The sequence below is a fragment of the Gekko japonicus genome, unplaced genomic scaffold, assembly GCF_001447785.1.
Source record: "Gekko japonicus isolate JY-2015 unplaced genomic scaffold, Gekko_japonicus_V1.1 scaffold1009, whole genome shotgun sequence".
Lineage (NCBI taxonomy): Eukaryota > Metazoa > Chordata > Lepidosauria > Squamata > Gekkonidae > Gekko > Gekko japonicus.
The window spans coordinates 495,337-515,853 of NW_015160867.1; the positions used below are offsets into that span (position 1 = coordinate 495,337).

General features: G+C 47.6%; 1 protein-coding gene across 1 annotated transcript in view; it reads right to left on the minus strand.

The window, feature by feature from the left end:
• FDPS (farnesyl diphosphate synthase) overlaps positions 1-20,517 on the minus strand; it is a 48,095-nt gene that overhangs the window by 10,019 nt on the left and 17,559 nt on the right. Inside the window, exons 2-7 of the mRNA XM_015422068.1 lie at positions 11,635-11,787; positions 9,796-9,936; positions 5,807-5,887; positions 4,680-4,802; positions 4,081-4,169; positions 794-866 (exon numbers count right to left, since the gene is read on the minus strand). Coding sequence (XP_015277554.1) covers positions 794-866; positions 4,081-4,169; positions 4,680-4,802; positions 5,807-5,887; positions 9,796-9,936; positions 11,635-11,787 — 660 coding nt within the window. The remainder of the gene's footprint in view (positions 1-793; positions 867-4,080; positions 4,170-4,679; positions 4,803-5,806; positions 5,888-9,795; positions 9,937-11,634; positions 11,788-20,517) is intronic.

A 20,517-nucleotide genomic window follows, 5' to 3' on the forward strand; every position in this document is an offset into this window, starting at 1 on the left:
GAGTGTGCGCGTGCTGCACGCACGTCACCCAGAAGTAATGTGACGACGCTGGGGGCGGGGCCACGACCATCCGAGAGAAAACCATAGACGGGCACGTCAGGGTGGGGTTCTGCCCAGGGCCCGATCCACCAGCGGTGGGGAACAGGCCTCTGGGGCGGGAATTTCCCCGCCCCTCCCCCGGGGGGACTTGGCAAGCCTACCTTGGACCAGTCACATACTCTCAGTCTAGCCCAGGGGTAGCCAGACTTGCTCAGCGTTAAGAGCCACACAGAATAAATGCCAGATGTTTGAGAGCCGCAAAACATGAACAAATATTGCACACACATTTTTATTTTAAAATATGCAAATTTGCTTTTTTAACATTAAATGAGACTGCCAAAAAAAGGGGTAAAAAACAGATATTGATAATGATATTTATTTGTCCAATGATATTTGTTTGCTAATGATATTTTTTTGTTTAAGAGAGAGAGAGAAAGAGAGGTGGAAAGAAAGACTGAAAGAGGTGGAAAGAGAGAGAGAAACAAAGAAAGCAAATGGACAGGAGGGAGGGAGAAAAAGCATGCCTCTCCATCGCTTCCCCAGCTGCCCTGCCGGGAGCAACACAATGTGTGTGAAAAAGCCACATGTGGCTCCCAAGCTGCAGTTTGGCCACCCCTGGTCTAGCCTAACTCACAGGGTTGTCGTGAAGATAAAACAGAGGAGAGGAGGGTGATAGAAGCAACTTTGGGTCCTCATTGGGGAGAAGGGTAGGGTATGAAGGTAGTAAGTAAAATAAGCCCCCCCCCCCACTCACCATGTACATCGCAGCAGCCACTGGTAGGTAGAAGGAATAGAATGCCGTCTTGTATTTAACAATCGTCTTGTACCTACCAGGGAGGGAAGGTATCCACAATTCTGGTGAGCACTAACCATCAAGCACATACTTTCTAGCTTGGAGTCATTTATCTATTCCAGCTGCACACAACTGGACAGGACAAGCCAAGCATTCCAGCAGGCCCAAGAAACATGAAACACCCCAGGACTACTTTGGGTTCTCAGTGGCCCCCCATTTAATTTAATTTAACCTGGCTTTGAGATGGGAGAGTGGGCAGGGGAGCTTCGTTGGCTAATAACAGAGCATTTTCTTAAAAGGTATTCATTTTGGTGCTCTTGGAACAAAGTTTCTGTTCTCCCAAACGCAGGGTACATCTTGCCCAACCCTCGCCCCCGTCTGCCTCACATTCTCAGCCTAGTAACAAATAAATATAGACTGCAAAAACCTTCTAGCAAACTAATGTATTCTATTTATGGTCATCACTCAGTAAAGTGCATAGTTGTGACGCCCTCTTATTTGGGGAGGTCTAGTTTTACTTTAAAAGTTCTTTATGTATTGCTCTCAGGGTAATCTCGCCGCCACCAGGAAAATTTAAGGCTTTCCACACCTTTATACTAATATATTTCTTCTTCTGGGTTGGTATTGTAGCCCTGGGTCTAGGCGTCTCGAGGAACTATGTGGTCCTGAGAAAGGATTTCTTTCAGAACTTGTATCTTGAAATAAAGTATATTTATTCAAATAACTTGTAAATAATATAGTAGTACGAGGTAACTGGTACTGTGAATATTCTTAACTCTTGCTTTATGTCTCACATAAGGTCTGCTCTTTGGCTGACAGGGATCTGAGCATGTCACTCTGTAACAAATATTTCCTTATGCCATATATGGTTACTGTTTATGCTTTAACTTTCCATAACACACAAAAGTCTTCTCTCTCATCAGACTTTAAATGAACAGACTGTTTAACTCCTTTACTACATAGAACCAAATCTTTCCCACACAGGGATTGAGTCTCCTTCACTCAGAGACCGCACTCAACTTAACTCTCTCTCATACCATACTTTTTCAGACTGCCTAACTGTCTTCATCAACTGTCATCAAAAAAACTCTCAGAGTCACTCCTGATAGACATTCAAATCCTCCACACAGCATCCATTCCAAAACCCCTCCCCCTCTCTGTCACTCACCAATCACACAACTTGCCTATTTCAGCATTCTAGTTTGTCCCACACAGCCATGCCAACCAACTTTTAAACACACACACACACAGTAAAACATGGAATCGTTACAATAGTGTATCATTATTTCATCCTAGTCAGGTATAAATATTCATTACATTCAATAAGCAATAGCATTCAATACATACAGATTCCTAACTAAACAAAATTGTTTGGTAGTTAGGAATCTGTATATATTGAATGTTATTGCTTATCTTAAGGTTTTTGCAGCGTATATTTATTTGTTACTAGACTCTCCTAACACTACAGCTGGATTGCTTCACAATCTCAGCCAGCAACAACATGGAGTTTATCTGTCGGCTTCTAGAAGGAAAACAATATTTGTTTAACAAAGGCTCAAAAATGTTTCTGTGGCGAGTGTTTTTTAGGTAGTAATCTAGGAAAGGGAGTTGTGTAGATCAGTCAATTAAATCTGCATCAGTTTGTGTGAGAAAACCCTATCACGGTTTAAAAATCCCCCACATATTTTGCTTTTAGAGGAGGCCAGCATCGTCTGAGGCCTTCCCTCATCTACTTCACCCAGGATGGAATGTTTCTAAATGTTGACTCCATGGGCATTCTTTGAAGAGGCATTCTCTCTCTTTCTCTCCCTGGAAGAAATACATCTTCTGAGACGGGGCCTCTTCTCATAAGTATGACCGTCTTAGAAGAAAAGACTAAGAGTCCAGGAGCATCTTAAAGACTAACAAAATTTGTGGCTGGGGATGAGTTTCTATGAGTCGCTGCTCACTTCTTCAGACAGACTAATGTGGCTACCCATCTCGATCCACCTTAGAAGAGTGCGTAAGAGAAAAGAATAATGCATGCTATTTGCAACTAAAGTACTTACTCGTATTCAGGGCTATTTTTGGGCAGGAACGGAGTTCCGGCTGGCTCCTGAGTTGGCCACACCCAGCAGGAACTCATTAGCATAACAGGCCACACCCAACAGCAGAAACTCATTAGGATTGGCTACATTAGGGGTGTGTGGCCTAACATGCAAAGGAGTCCCTGCTACAAAAAAAGGCCCTGGGTTTTGACAACAAACAAGGTAAACAGAATAAGAAGCAAAAGGTGGGTGTGGCTGGATGACCACACTTCTGGTAACATGTGGGTGTGGCCTAATATGCTAATGAGCTTTGGTGTTAGGGTGTGGCCTATTATGCTAATGAGTTCCTGCTGGGCTTTTTCTACAAAAAAAGCCCTGCTCGTATTAATTCTTTTTATTCCTAAATCTGAGGATCAATTTACTAGAAGCCCTTTTTAAGCTGGTCACAATCAATTACACCAAAGGGGCCCTAACCCTTTTTTCTTTCTTGTGTGTTTTTCATATGTGCGTGCATGTGTGTGCGCATCTGAAACTCACGGCGACCTCTGGTGACTGGGGGCCTGGAGAATATTCAGAGGCGTGGCTGAATAAAGCCTGCCCCCACCTCCCGACTGCTGGTATTCCAAGGAGGTCTCCCATCCAAGTACTTGACGGAGTCGACCCAGCTTAGCTTCCGAGATCTGACGAGATCAGGCTTGCCTGGGCTATCCAGGTCAGGGCGGGGCCCCAACCTTTTTGAGCCTCTGGGCACCGTTAGAATTATGACATAATGTGGTGGGCCAAGCCACAAAATGGCTGCTGCAGAAGGTGGAGCCAGCCACAAAATGGCCACCACAGCTTACCTTCAGTCACACAGTGAAGATCCTTGTGCTACGGTGGCCGCTGCTGCCAAAGCGAGGTTTTTAAAACTCTGCACAGCCAATCAAATCTCCAACGGCCAATCAGAAGGCAGCCTTGCTGGGCAGAAGTCCCATTTGGCCCCACCCACTTTCTAAAAACGCTCAGTGGGCTCCAGGCTGCCCACAGGCGCCATGTTGGGGACCCCTGGATTAAACCTGTCAACCACATGCAGAAAACCTTGGGGTTTTTAATCACATTTACATCTATCTTTGCACCCTCAGATTCTTCTTAGTGACACTTTCGGGGCCCAGCAATGCTCGTTTTGCCACATAAGAAACAGAGGTTACCAGCTTGCTCTTTCGCCAAGGAATTGCCTCTCATCTCTGTTCCGTGAAGCGGTTGAGGTCCACCTGGGTTTGGGGTGCAGTCATAAGGTCCAAAGCCTGGCCTAACTCAGTCTGGTACGAAGTCTGAAGGGTGGAGGAGAGAATTCAAGAAAGTGAGGAAAAGTCATGGATCACAAACACCATTTATGGAGAATTTAGGCCGCGAATGTGCCCAAGGTCATCCAGTGGTCTCCATGGATGAGCGGGGTTTTGAACCCAGGTCCCCCAGCTTGTAGTCTGACTATACCAGGCTCTTGCATCTCTAATGTGCAAGCTACGGTTTATCCATTACTTTTGAACTAGTGCCTCCCACATGGTCTTCCTTCACAAATAAAGCGTGGCCGCCCCCCAGAACCCGGCCTTTTGCTCAGAAGACTACGGCCTGCCATTTTAGGTCCAAAGCTGGAGCATTTGTGGGCTAGAAACAGAATTTGCCTCTCCTGCCTGCCCTCACCGATAGCGACCCAGAATCTCTGATCCCTCCCCCTGCAACGTAGGAAAAGAGGGTATCTCCACAGCAGATTGTTAAGAGGCCAAAGCCCTTCCATCAAAGACAGCAGGGAAGAAAGGGCGGCCGACTTGACCTGAGCCCACCTGGAGAAACAGTTCCAACAGGTTGAGGTAGAACGGCTGGCCCCGGCAGTACCGCTTCAGGAGCCGGTAGATGCTGGCCTCGATCAAGAAAGAATCGTTCACGGCATCCAAGCCAATTCCTTCCTAAGGGGGAGACAGGACAACCAGCAAATGAGAAGAGCCCCGCCAGATCAGACCAAGGGTCCATCTGGTCCAGCATCCTGTCTCACAGGGTGGCCAACCAGTTGCCCCAGAAGGCCAGCAACACGGAGTAGAGGCTGCGGCCTTCCTCTGATGCTGCCTCCTGGCTCTGGGATCCAAGAAGAAGAAGAGATTGGATTTATACCCCGCCCTTCACTTGGAGTCTGAGTGACTTACAAACTCTTTTCCCTTCCCCTCCCCACAACAGACACCCTGTGATGTAGGCGGGGCTGGGAGAGCTCTTTCGAGGACTGCTCCTGAGAGAACAGCTCTGACGGAACTATGCCTTGCCCAAGGTCATCCAGCAGCTGCAAGTGGAGGAGTGGGGAATCAAGCCTGGTTCTTCCAGATCAGAGTCCGCACACTTAGCCACTACACCAAACTGGCTCTGGATGTGGAGGTTCCCTTTACCATGGCTAGGAGCCACTGATGGACCTCTCCTCCATGACTCTGTCTAATCCCTTTTTAGAACCATCTATGCTTGTGGTCATAGTTATGTCCACCAGCCACCAGTTCCACAGTTCTTGCGAGTCCTCTCCTCTGCTGCCAACGGGAACAGCTCCCTGCCTTCCTCTCAGTGACAGCCCTTCAAATACTTCAAGACACCCATCATGTCCTCCCCCCTCAACCTCTTCTTCTCCAGACTGAACATTCCCAAGTCCCCCCGCCTTTCCTCATTGGGCTTGGTCTCCAGGCCCCCGATCATCCTTGTTCCTCTCCTCTGCTGTCTCATCTTGGACATGTTCCCTTAATTGCTGATTATTTGGGTGTTCCACCCCATCCTCGAAGATCAACAACAAACAGAAGCCATCCCCCACGGGGAACTGCCCACTGCTCTGTGGCTTCAGAGCTCAAGTCCAAAGCTGGAGAAATCCCAGACTCCTAGCTGGCCCCTGGAGATATCTCCCCAGCGCCATTCCCTTCCCCTCTGCCCTCAGCTCATTTACCTTTTTGTACCAGCAGGGGTGGCCCCGGCGTGTGAGTGAAGAGTCCATGATGTCGTCTGCCACCAGGAAAAAAGCCTGCAGCTGAAGCCAAACCAGAGACATCGGCACCAATGTTAGCATTATACAGGAATAATGCTTATACACATACATGGTACTTTACAGCACAGGAAGAGAGAAAAACAGAGAGCTCCCTGCCCCAAGGAGCCTACAATCTAAATGGCAATAGCATCACTGGAACGAAGGGACTAGAAGGAGAAGTAAGGGTTAACAGGACAGAATTGGGGGGGTAGTTCATGCATACGAGCACAATTATCCATTGCTATATAACAATTTTGGTGCAACAAACGTTAACACATCTACCATTATTGAATTAATAGGGCAATAGTCATTCCAGAGGGGGAGCCATGTTAGTCTGTGGCAGCAAAATTAAATAAGACTCCGGCAGCACCCTAAAGACGAAGAACATTTATTCCAGTGTGCGCTTTGATAAGCCAGAACATGCTTCAGCAGATGCACGGAGCGTACATCCATAGGAGATGCACCTTTCTGTGGCTTGTCTCTTTGGGTATATAAACATCAGCAGGTTGTGTTTCCAAACCCTAGAAATGTTACCGGGAAGACTAGTGCATGCTTTTTATTCCCACATAAGGTTTTGTAGCCTAGAGCTAGGGTTGGTAGCTCTGGGTTGGGAAATTTGAGGGGTGGAGCCTGGGGAGGTGCCATAGAGTCCGCTTTTCCAAAGCAGCCGTTTCCTCCGGGAAACTGATCCGTATCAGCTGAGATCAGTTTGGTGTAGTGGTTAAGAGCACAGACTAATCTGGGAGAACCGGGTTTGATTCCCCACTCCTCCACATGCAGCTGCCGGAAGAGGTGATTGGATTTATACCCCACCTTTCACTACCCGAAGGAGTCTCAGAGCGGCTCACAATCGCCTTCCCCTCCTCCTCCCCACAAAAGACACCCTGTGAGGCAGGTGGGGCTGAGAGAGCTCTGACGGAACTGCCCTTGAGAGAACAGCTGTGAGAGAGCTTGTGACTGATCCGAGGCCACACCAGCAGCTGCCTGTGTGCATATTTCTAACCCAGCTCCCAGAGGATCTCTGGCAAAAGAGACATAAATAACAGGCCTAGAACCTGGGAGGCAGCTCACGGGAGCCTGAGCCGGTTTGAGTCTCCTTGCTAATTTGCTTACTTTGTTTAAAACCTTAATGTGCTGTGCTGTCCATTAAAAGTGCTTGAGACGCTCAACAGAAAGGTAATGATCAGCCTAGAAAGGAAATAGTTCAGAGAGGGTAGCCACAAGTCTGCTGCAGCAAAAATAAATGGGAGTCTCCTAATCAAACAGGCCAATTTCTCAAACGCTGCACCATGCAGAAGGCGTCCAGGGCTGTTAGCCAAACGGGCTTGTTACCTGGTGTGCCAACAGCCAATAAAGGACACAACCAGTGAGATTCTATAAACAGACTGGACTTTTATTGCTATAAAAGGAGACTCCAGGTAGCCAAGTCTGAAGCTGGTGTCTCTACACTCTGTTGCTAAATAAATAATCAAATTAATTAAATTAAAATACAAAATTAAAAATATTGCAATCCTCAGACATGCACAGATGTCTTGTTCAGAAGGTAAGCACAATTCTATCCTGCTTTAAGTAGTCTGAAAGATCAAAGGTGGTGCATATTTTTCTGGAATGAAACTGCTCAGCAGACATACATGTAAACATTTTGTTTCAACTTGTAAGCGTTTTCTACTCTTTTGGTCCAAAGAACATAAGAGAAGCCAATGTTGGATCAGGCCAATGGCCCATCCAGTCCAACACTCTGTCACACAGTGGCCAAAAACACCAGGTGCCATCAGGAGGTCCATCAGCAGGGCCAGGAGCAATGCTCCCTCTAAGCTGTGGAGTCCTGTGAGCAAAAATTCTACTCTGTGAGCTACCGGCACTAAAGTTGTGAGCGAGCAATTTGGCTACTGCATCAATTAGTTTGCTCTGGAGCCATCCTCCCTAAGCTAAGACAAAAACGTGTGAGCTAGAGGCTAAAAAACTGTGAGCTAGCTCACACTAACTCAGCCTAGAGGGAACACTGGCCAGGACACTAGAAGCCCTCCCACTGTTGCCCCCCCCCCAAGCACCAAGAATACAGAGCATCACTTGCCCCAGACCAAGAGTTCCTATCTGTACCTTGTGGCTAATAGCCACTGATGGTCCTCTGCTCCATATTATCTGATTCCCTCGTGAAGCCGTCCATGCTTGTAGCTGCCACCACCTCCTGTGGCAGTGAATTCCATGTGTCAATCACCCTTGGGGTGAAGAAGGACTTCCTTTTATCCGTTCTAACCCGACTCAGCAATTTCAAAAATAGACCTGTAGTCTATTTTTCAAAATTTAGCAGAGGGCTGCTTTCTGGGTCTCAATAAAAGCTGTGTCAGACAATTAGCCTTGTTACCTTAAAATGTACCTGCAATATAAGCCTGAGCCAGTTTACCTGAAATATAAGCATAGCTACCTGAAGTATCAGTACGAAGCCCAGCCACCCAAGGCTCAGATGAGCTTGCTCAGCTCTGGACTCCATCCCCAGTGCCAAAGCACAGTCCTGGCCAACGGCATTGCCACCTCTGACCATGTGCAGAGTGCTGCCTCCTTCACCCCTTTGCGATTATAGCTACTGCACAGGCATCTCATACCAAAGGACTAAAGCCCAGTTTACGTGTATGTGTAAACTTGAGAGTGTGTGTAACTTGAGAGCGGTTTTCATTTTATTTTTAACTCATCTGTGTGTGATTTGGAATCCATTTTGGGAGTCAAACAGGGAATACTGAACAGAGGGGTAAAAACTAGCCATTAAATAGAGCTGGGCTGTAGCACTTCCGATGGAATTTTGCACATCTGAATGTACCTTTGCAGGAAAAAACCAAAATGGAAAGGAGCTAGTGAATCCATCAGGCTGGAATTGTAAATACAGAGCTTAATTGTTGGACCGTCTCATTTGGAAAGCTCGTATACAGAGATTCTAGAGATTGAAATTACAACAGATATTCAACATTGTGGAGAGAATGAGATACAATTTCACTGCCATCTGATATGCTTTCAAGCAACTAGCTGAAACTGAGTTACACAGAGGCCTTGGGAATTTATGTTACAACATATATTCAGCATTGCAGTGAGAATGAAATGTAGCCCTATTCCTGTTTGATATGCTTTCAAGCAACAAGTTGAAACTGATGGTTTATGCTACAAGCTGAATGCATTATATTCATACTGAAACTATAAGATCTTTTGATATTGGATGTACTTTGAGAGGTAGTTCTAAAGAGCGGATAAATAAATGTGGTTTTAATATTCTTTAGTCATTTACTTGCAGGAGTTACATTATATTACACGTCTATATCCGTGATTCTCTGACACACAGTGTTAAAAACAAGTCTAGCTCACCACCCAGTGCCGCATAACGCTAAAAGAGCTAGAACTTTTTGCTGCCAGACAATCTTAGGATCTCCTGGCTATACTACACACACTGCCTTAAGTAGTAGTAGTAGTAGTTCTTCTTCTTTTCTTCTCCTTCTTCGCTTGTTTTTTTTATAAAAGCGTTTGCAAAACAGTTAAGAGCCCAGGTTCTTTTCCCCTCTCTTTCAAACTGTGAAAATGCTACTAACACCGGGTGGGTAGGTTAGCGGCTTCTGTAGACTTCCTTGCAACATGGTCTTTACAAAAAGAGCTCATCTCACTGTTTCAACACAAAAGAAGGGAAGACAGCTGGGTTTGCCACACTTTGTATAACACCCTGCAGTTTGAAGAAGCAACGCAAGCAAATGCAATGGCTCAGCTACTAACTTTGCAGATTTTAAGTCCCCCCCCGTCCCCCCACCACAAGTCTACATTCTGCACAGACCTGTTTCCGGCCTTGGGCTCTGTTCCGTTCCTGGCTGCCGCCCAAGTCAATACGCCTGGAGCCCTCCGCTAACAAAAAAGAAGAATGCCAAAAGACAACTTACCAGCTCGATGCACCAGCCGACAACCAGAGCCCTCTGGAAGCTCTTCTGATCCTGCTGGCCTGGCCCAGCCAGCTCACGGAAGGCGGCCATAACGGTCAGACCCCGATTGTATTTCCCACCTACAGCATTGTATTCTATGACCTATGGGGAAGAGGGGAGAAAAGAGACACGTTTGGCAGCGTGACCCTTTTCAGCTAAAAATCCCACCCCAAGCAGCCCCCTCTTGTACAACTTGGTAAAGGTAAAGGTTCCCTTGCTCGAAAGCCAGTCAAATCCGACTCTAGGGTTGCGGTGCTCATCTCCGTTTCAAAGCCAAAGAGCCAGCGCTGTCCGAAGACGTTTCCGTAATCATGTGGCCAGCATGACTAAACACCAAGGCGCACGGAACGCTGTTACCTTCCCACCGAAGTAGTACCTATTGATCTACTTGCAATTTCTTGCTTTCGAACTGCTAGGTTGGCAGGAGCTGGAACTGGAGATGGGAGCTCACTCCGTCATGCGGTACACTCGGGTCTCGAACTGCTGAACTACTGATCTTCCACAGCCTGCAGTTCAGCATCTTAACCACTTGAGCCACCGCAGCTTCCTTGTACAACCTGGAGGCTCTTTCAAAACCCCACTTATTATGGATTGAGGCCACCTCCTCTAATCCAACCTGACTTTTCTCCAAATCGCGCTTTTAGACCTGCAGGCATTTAGCTCCAGCAGCAAAGCCAAAGGCAGCTTGAATAACAGGGCTGGGGGAAAAGAATCATCACCTCCACATCCATCCTTGCGGAATCCCAAAAGGTGACTAGTTGGCGACTGCTGGAAAGACAAGGTTGCATTTGATGCCCCTTTGCTGTTCTCACACCCCCCAAAACATCTGTTCTAGCATCCTCTAGGTGCCCAACCTCAAGCTTTGCTGCTGCTACGTGAGCCCACCAAGCAAAACCTGAAGGACCAAAGATTTTTAGGGGTCCCCAACATGGTGCCCGTGGGCACCATGGCAACCACCAACACCTTTTCTGGTGCCCACCAAGTATCTTTAGGAAGTGGGCAGGGCCAGGTGGGGCTTTTGCCCAGCCAGGCTTCTGATTGGCTGAGCAGATGGCAAAAAACATTGCTTTTGCAGCAGCTGCCACCACAGCACGAGGATCTTCACTGTGTGACTGAAAGGGAATCCGGAGCAACCATTTTGTCGCTGGCTCCACTTCCTACAGCAGCCATTTTATGGCAGCCATTTTGTGGCTGCGCCCACCACACAGTTTCAGAATTCCGAAGGGGTCCGCAGGCTCAAAAAGGCTGGGGACCCTTGATTGAGAGAAGAAGAAGAGATTGGAATTATACCCCGCCCTTCACTTGGGAGTCTCAGAGTGGCTTACAGTCTCCTTTCCCTTCCCCTCCCCACAACAGACACCCTGTGAGGTAGGCGGGGCTGAGAGAGCTCTGAGAGAACTACCCTTGAGAGAACAGCTCTGAGAGAACTGTGGCTTGCCCAAGGTCACCCAGCATCTGCATATGGAGGAGTGGGGAATCAAACCCAGTTCCCCCAGAGCCTACACTCCTAACTACTACACTGAACTGGCTCTCAAGAGAGCACCCAGTGCCATAAATCCTAATACTCCACGTTTACTTATTACTTTTTCAGTCCCATCCCCATCTTGCATGCTTAGGGCAGCATACATTTTGTCATCACAACAACCCTGTGAGGTGGGGGAGAATGACAAGAAATGACATTCCCAGTTAGTTTTTCCCATAACATGCAGGAATTTGAACCCAGGTCTCACAGGCCTAGCCTGACTCAAGAAACCACCCCATCGCACTGGTGTCTGTTACGTCCCCATCTTCAGTACTCACTTCTTTCAGTCTGCCAACGGCATCGGCTACTTCTGGACTATGGAGCTCATCTTCGGTCAGATCCCTGACAACTTGGGGGAAGAACGCCACAAACTCCTCCTTAGCGGCTGCCGTGGCCTCCTGAAAATTCCTGCTCATTTTCCCACTTGAAACCTAGAGAAACATGGAGTGACAGAGTTACGCAAGGCAACAGGCTTAAAAACGACTTGACTCACCTTCCCAGGTCACCGGGATTGCAGAGGTCTGAGCGACTGACAGCTGCCGACACTCCACAGGAATCACAGGTCAGTCTAGCACAACTAGAGCTGAGCATTTTAGAAGTTCTAGACAGCTCAGGAGTTTCTGGCTCAGTTATACCTAATTCTTCAGGGGCGCTACCCAAGGATTAATACTGATGGCATTCTAATGAGGGAAATCTCCACATTCAGAGACACTGAACCTCTGAATCCCAGAGCCAGGAGATAACATGAGGGGCAGAACCTCTCTGCCCTGTTGTTGGCCCTCCAGAGGAACTGGTTGGCCAGGGTTGTGAGACAGGATGTTAAACTAGAGGGACCAGTGGTCTGATCCAGCAGGGCTCTTCTTACGTTCTTATCTGGGGAAGGCCTCAGCCTCTATGCCCTGTTGTTGGCCCTCCAGAGGAACTGGTTGAGGCTGCTGTGTGAGACAGGATGCTGGACTAGATGGACCCTCACTGGTCTGACCCAGCAGGGCTCTTTTTGTGTTCTTATGAGGGGAAGGCCTCGGCCTCTCTGCCCTGTTGTTGGCCCTCCAGAGGAACTGGTTGAGGCTGCTGTGTGAGACAGGATGCTGGACTAGATGGACCCTCACTGGTCTGATCCAGCAGGGCTCTTCTGATGTTCTTATGAGGGGAAGGCCTCGGCCTCTCTGCCCTGTTATTGGCCCTCCAGAGGAACTGGTTGAGGCCACTGCGTGAGACAGGATGCTGGACTAGATGGACCCTCACTGGTCTGATCCAGCAGGGCTCTTCTGATGTTCTTATGAGGGGAAGGCCTCGGCCTCTCTGCCCTGTTGTTGGCCCTCCAGAGGAACTGGTTGGCCCCTGTGTGAGACAGGATGCTGGACTAAATAGACCACTGGTCTGACCCAGCAGGGCTCTTCTTATGTTCTAACCTACGAAACCCCTCTCTCCAGAAATCCTGCCTCCATTCAGTCCCTTTGTTCTAACCCCAGCTGGTAAACATCCATATGCCAAGTTAATCACCACCCGTAGGGAAGCATTTGTATGCTGGAAATATTACTCCCCCACAACAAGATGTCAGCACCCACAATAAAATCACTTTGAAAACTGGAAAAACATAACAACTAAGAAGGCAAACTGTAAACAAGGACATCCCCCCCCATCCCCTCTTTTAGCTTTCCATTTGTCATAGGATGGAGAAACTACTGGCCGACCTTGCAGGGCTGTTTGGGGGATTACAAGGTGTCAAGGAGTCCAGAGCTGAACCCCATGGGTCCCCAAGGCCGTTGCGCCCAAGTAAGCAAACCTTAACTTTATTCTATTAAAATATTATGATGTTTCCTATCCAAAGATTTATTCTACTAGCAACACGATGCTCTAAAGTCATACAGCAGGGAAAAAAACCCTATCTTAAACTATCTAACACACTTCCAAGACTTGCATTAGATGGCACAACCTTAAGTCCCAGATTCAAAGGCCACAGCTTTTACATTCTCCACACTGCTATCTATTACAACATAAGCGTGTCACAGTTCAGGCCTTCAGTCCCCCAGAATTCAAGCTAGCCTTTTCCAAGTTATGTATTTATTTATTTATATATTATTTTCTAATTATATCTTGCCCGTCCTGTATAGACAGGTTCTTAGCTCAATTATAGTTTTTCTGGCCAAGCAGCATCAGGTGATGATGACATCCAATCAGCGCATAGTGATGACATCCAATCAGCGCATAGTGATGACATCCAATCAGCGCATAGTGATGACATCCAATCAGCGCATAGTGATGACATCCAATCAGCACATAGTCTTGCTGTCACCCTCCAGAAAATTACCTCATCATTCCTGACCTCCCTCCTCCCACCCTGTGGGCCACAGTTTCTCATGTGGAACTAATTAGCACTTCTCCAGTTTTGGCCTTGAAGATGATAAGGGCTACATAAAGGTAAAGGTCTCCCTTGCTCGAAAGCCAGTCGAATCCGATTCTAGGGTTGCGGTGCTCATCTCCGTTTCAAAGCCGAAGAGCCAGCTGTTACCTTCCCACCGAAGTGGTACCTATTTATCTACTTGCAATTTTCTTGCTTTCGAACTGCTAGGTTGGCAGGAGCTGGAACTAGAGACGGGAGCTCACTCCGTCATGCGGCACCCGGGTCTCGAACTGCTGAACTACCGACCTTCCACAGCCTGCAATTCAGCGTCTTAACCACTTGAGCCACCGCAGCTCCTACAGGTAGGAAGGGCTACATGTAGGCCTTCAATTAGTAACACCGGTAGGATGGAACAAGGCCGCTCCCATTCATGTTAACTGAAACCAGGGGCGCTTTGCCTCACACAAGGTAATTGATGTGAAGTGCTTTGAACATCAACCACACACCATATTAGTAACAGGTAACAACTGTTATATTACAAGAAAGTTTGAGGCCACTGGCATCTTTAAAACCAACAAAGCTTTATTCAAGTGGTGAGCTTTCGTGTGCTCGCACACTTCCTCAGATACAATGAAGTGTGCACACAAAAGCTCACCTTGAACACGCCTTTGTTGGCCTTAAAGGTGCCCCAACTGGACTCAAACTTTGTTCTGCTGCTTCAGACCAACACGGCTACCCACCAGTGTTCCCTCTAAGCTGAGTTAGTGTGAGCGTTAGCGTGGAGTTGTTTTCTAATTGCTTTGCATTCCTTCCCATGCGCTTAATTGCTTCAGAGCTGTAGCACTTATCTTTGATGTTGTACTGGTGGAGAATGTGGTGTCTATCCTCCGTGGGAGCTTCTCCGTTCCCAGCTTCGCAACCGTTAGAGAGCCCAACAGTATCCCGCGCGCGGGAGCACACCTAATTGGTGATTGCTAGGGAGGGGCGCATACGAATGCCCTATATCCTGTTATGCGCACAGGTATCCCGCCGTTCCCAGCTTTGCAACCGTTAGAGAGTCCAACAGTATCCCGCGCGCGGGAGCACACCTAATTGGTTATTGCTAGGGGGGACGCATATGAATGCGCTATATCCTATTATGCGCACAGGTATCCCGCCATTCCTAACAGTGCTCATGTTATCGCATCTATGGCTTTTCAATAAAAGTAAAACCTTCCTGGAAGCGTGTACTTCGTTGCTTAGCTGTGGGTCCTGACAGCTAGCTCTTTTTTTAAGCTTCTGGCTCACACATTTTTGTCTTAGCTCAGGAAGGTTGGCTCCAGAGAAAACCAATTTATGCAGTATTTAAATTTGCTCGCTCACAACTTCAATACCAGTAGCTCATAAAGTAGAATTTTTGCTCACAAGACTCCACATTTTAGAGGAAGCATACCCACCACACACTGTTATATTGTCATTTAAATTGTTATTACAAGACAACAACACCTTATAATTATCAAAGTTTTGTAAAGTGAGGCAGAGTAGTTGCAGGAATAATTTTTCAATCTAAGAGTAACTGACCTGTAGAACACACTGAAACCAGATGTCGTAAAGGCTTACTTGGCTTTAAAAGAGGATCAGACAAATTCTTGGAAGAGAGGGTCCTCAATGACTAGACTATTAGCCACAATGACCAAACATAAACTGTCAACTTCTGAACCCAGCACCGAGGGCAACAGCCAGGGAAAGACCTTTACCTACCTGCCCTCCCTATAAACCTGTCAGGGGTACCTGATTGGCCAACATATCAAACCAGACGCTCCATTTAGACTGGTCCAGCCTAGCACAGATACTCTTACATTCTTGAAGTTTGAAACAGTCTTGGGGAATCTCACAAATTAATAGGTTTATTGCAGAGATAAGATTTCCTGGACAAGGCCTGCAAAAAACACAGAGAGCTGGAAAGGGATACAAAGGCCATCTAGTCCAACCCCCTTCTCAATGCAGGATCAGCCTAGAGCAGTGATGGCGAACCTTTTAGAGACCGAGTGCCCAGACTGCGACCCAAAACCCACTTATTTATCACAAAGTGCCAACACGGCCATTTAACCTGAATACTGAGGTTTTACTTTAGAAAAAAACAACTCATACATTAACGTAAGATGATCCAAACAAAGGAAAGCAATCCCAAATGCTTTCATTTACTTAAAATTATTTGGCAGAGAATTCGACACTTTAATGATGGTCTGGGCCTGGCTGGGGCGATGGCATGCATGCCCACAGAGAGGGCTCTGAGTGCCACCACTGGCACCCGTGCCATAGGTTCGCCACCACTGGCCTAGAGCATCCCTGACAAGTGTTTGTGCAGCTGTTGCCTGGAGACTGCCAGGGAGGGGGAGCTCACCACCTCCTTAGGCAGCTGATTCCACTGCTGCACAACTCTTACTATAATAATATTTTTCCTAACCAGGTGGTACTTTCCCGCCCTTAATTTAAACCCATTATTGCGAGTCCCGTCCTCTGCTGCCAACAGGAATGGCTCCCTGCCCTCTTCGAAGCGACAGCCCTTTCCAATACTGCACCTTAGTAAACATGCGCCCCCCCCCCCGCCTCCTCTTCTCCAGAATGAAGAAAAATTGCTTTAAGCCGGCATCGCAAGAGTTTGGGTTGTAACAGACCCCGATGCTCTCCTGGAATGTGTTGCGGAACCACACTGTGTATGCATCTCGTTACAAAGCTTTACCAGAACCGCCAGCTTCCGCTACTGCAGAGCACCCAGGGCTCCCGTCTCCACAAAACCTGGCTGCATACTTTATCCTCCAACAACCCTGCGAGGTAGGACAGACGGAGAGCGTGTGAGTGGCCCAAGGTCACCCACCAAGTTCTCATGGCGGGGGGGGGGATTCAAACCTGGGTCTCCCAGGTACTAGTCCGACACTTTGACAAAACTGCCTCTTCCTTTCTTCCCCCGTGCAGCCACAGAGACTTTGCAACGCCGTTAAATGCAAAAATGTTTTTGCAGAGGCGCCACGGAGAAAAGAGGGAGACCAAAAGGAGAAACGAGGTGACCGCCATCCCTCCCAGCTCTCACCTGTTCCTGCTACTCCACGGCTCGCCTCCAACTCCACTCTGCGTTGCCGGCTGCAACAATATACAAAAGAAGGGAAGGAAATCCCTGAGGTCTCGTGCATTCTGGGTTTTGTAGTTGTCGAGCTTTCACATCCCCGCAGGGACAAGTACAAGGTCGTCTTCGAGAAACTACAATTCCCTAGAGGCACTGCGGGAGACGGCGTGCCCCAAACCCGGCGGGGGGGGGGAAAGGACCATAAAAGCGCCACCGCCTGGATTGGCTCTCTCCCATCGTATGAGGCCGGGCCATGGTGTCCACTGCCAATGAGGAGGCGCGGAAGGAGGGGTCTGACCCCGAGAGAGTGGAGGATTGGCTAATAAGGAAAGAGGCTGCAGTGACGCGATGGTAAGCCTGGAGTCAATAGCGTGGGAGAAGAGTTGGTGCTAATAATTATATTCCTGGGCTGGATTGTGCTCAGTGCCTGCAAAACGGTGCCGGGCAGTCCCCCGTGGCGCTTCTGCAGCCTAACATTCTCCCATGCCTCCCACTCGCAAGGACCACATGCTTGATGCCAACACCTCCAGGTGGGGCCTGGGGATCTCCCAGGATCACAGCTCATCTCCAGAGATCAGTTCCCCTGGAGGGTGGACTCTATGAAGTTGAACCCCACTGAAGTCCCTGTCCTCCCCAGGCTCCACCCCCAAATCTCCAGGACATTCCCAACCGGGAGATGGCAACCCTAGGTGTAGTACAGGGACTTTTCCCTCCGTGAGCCCTGCACACACATTCTCAGAGCATGAGAATGCTGTCTTTCACCAGGAATTTCCAAGGCTGCAGAATCTGATCAGTGAAATCTAACCCTCACCAAACACCATCAACAAAATACCTAGGAAAATACTTATTTACATTATTTATAGTCCGCCTTGCTCACAGGGACCTAGGCAGATTACAAAAAACCAAGTCAGTACAAACAACAAAATGGGACGTTCCGTAACCCATGAGTTAGGATTTTAGAAGTCTGGAACCACAAGAAAGAACTGAAACATAGCATATGTATACACGTGACACACTGAGCAGTACAGAAATTACATCACTGGGCTGTGGGCTGATGGTTGAGCATCTGCTTGGGATGCAGAAGGTCCCAGGTTCAATCCCCAGCACTTCAGTTAAAAGGACTGGACAGTAGGTGATGAGAAAAACCCTGGAGAGCCACTGCCAGTCTGAGTAGACAATACTGACTTTGATGGACCAGGGGTCTGATTCAGTTTCAGGGGATCCCACTTACAATAAGCTCTATATGACAGTATAGACCACGTCCCAATCATCAGGCACAAAGGAAAGCAGAAGACTCCATTCCCTCAAAAGCTCAGGCAAAGCAAAGTCCAGAACGGAAGCACTGTCTCGGCAAGTGCCGCAGCAGAGCTTATTCCACAACAGACCTGGCCACGGGCAACAAAGCCCTTTCTCCAGAAGCCTCTTGCCTCGCTTCTATGATGCTGGCATCCGAAGAAAGGCTTGGGAATACTGTCTGGTGTAAAGCTGAGATAGCTTTACTAAATATGCTCCCAGGAACTTATGCGAAAACGAATAAATATGTAATTGTATATTTGCTTACGACAGCTAGACTGTTATTGGCCAGTAAATGGAAACAAGAAGATTTACCCTCTAGAAAAGAAGTAGTTGATAAAATGTTATCAGTGGTTGAAATGGACAAATTAAGTTTGATACTGAAAGGCAATAGTAAAGAAACCTTTGAAAAAAGATGGAAAAGATTCTATGTATGGCTAGATAATGAGAACTAAGAATGACTCACAAGTATGATAAATGTAACTTGTAGATATAATGTATACTGAAAAACTTTAAATAAACTTTGGGGGGAAAAAAAGGAATACTGTCTGAAAGATCTATGGGCAGGTACCCATCCGAAGAAGAAGAAGAAGAGATTGGATTTATACCCCGCCCTTCACTACCCAGAGGTGTCTCAGAGCAGCTTACAAACTCCTTTCCCTTCCCTTCCCCACAACAGGCACCCTGTGAGGTCGGTGGGGCTGAGAGCTGTGACAGAAACGGCTTTTTCAAGGACAGCTCTTGTCAGAACTAGGGCTTGCCCAAGGTCATCCAGCCAGGTGCTAGTGGAGAAGTGGGGAATCAAACCCGGCTCTCCCAGATTAGAGTCCGCGCACTTAACCACTACACCAAACTGGCTCTGGCAGTCCAAACCCCTCAAGTCCTGGGTTCATTTTCAAAGGTCCAGAGCAGAGGTCCATCAGTGGCTATTGGTCACAAGGTCTAGATGGAATTGGAATGCTTTGTCAGGGGCAGGGATGCTCTGTATTCTTGGTGCTTGGGGGGGGGGTCAACAGTTGGAGGGCTTCTGGAGTTCTGGCCCCACTGGTGAACCTCCTGATGGGACCTGGGTTTTGGCCATTGTGTGACACAGAACGTTGGACTGGAGGGGCTATTGGCCTGATCCAACATGGCTTCTCTTACGTTCTCCTGATTACTGGGGGGGAACACCTTCCCTATGAAGAGGTTAAAGAAGTTAGGATTCCTTAGCTTAGAAAAACAACAATTGAAGTGTGTTGTGACAGAGGTTTACAAAATTATGCATGGGATAGAGAAGGTAGAGAAAGAAGTACTTTTCTCCCTTTCTCACAATAAAAGAACTTGTGGGCACTCCATGAAATTAAATGAGCAGTAGGCTTGAAAGAGATAAAAGGAAGTCCTTCTTCACCCAGAGAGTCATTAACACATGGAATTCATTACCGCAAGACACGGTGGTGGCTACAAGCATGGACAGCTTCAAGAGGGGATTGGATAAACATATGAAGCAGAGGTCCATCAGTGGCTATTAGCCACAAGGGATCAATGGAAAGGATATGGGGCAAGTAATGCTCTGTATTCTAGGGGATTGTGGGGGTCAACAGTGGGAGGGCTTCTGGAGTTCTGGCCCCACTGATGGACCTCCAGATGGCACCTGGGTTTTGGCTACTGTCTGACCCAGAGTGTTGGACTGGATGGGCCACTGACCTGATCCAACATGGCTTCTCTTATGTCCTTATGTACTTACCAGTGGCTGCCCCCTTCTTTGCCACAGCCACAAACTTTGCTTGCACAGAAGAAATCGAGTCACAACTAACTCATGACGACCCTTTCTAGGGGGCATTTGAGGCATGAGATGAGCATGGACTCATACCTGTTTAACCAAACTAGGCTCTCTGTGTCTCTCTGCATGGAGAGGCAAGTATTCCTCATACCCAGGCAGGAGGGGGGGGGGCAGCATCCCAGGAGAAAAATTAACAAGAAAAATAAGGCCTTAGCTACTTACTGGAAGTCCTGATCATAGAGTTCCTGGTGATTCTTAAAGCTAGCAGGAACAAGAAAGGGAAAAAAACCAAACCTAACAAAGAATTCCAAAACTAAACAAAGGTTTAGTGGAAAGGAGGGCCAATATTAAAATCTATTCATAAAAAGAAGTACATGTATTTATTGATAATATCAAATTAAAACATATATAGGGGCCCAATTACAGCCAATATACATAATTCATAATCATAACCAGGGCTAAAACAAATGACCTGACGCACATTCCAGATCCATGACATGGCTACCTGACACCCCCCTTCAAGTGGCTCATTGCCTATGCATTTAAAATATACAACTTAGAACAGTGGTACTCAATCCATGGCTCGTAGAAAGCCACATTACCATTTTCCATCAGCCACAACCTCCCCCCACACACATTTACTTCCATCCCTGGCATTCAGA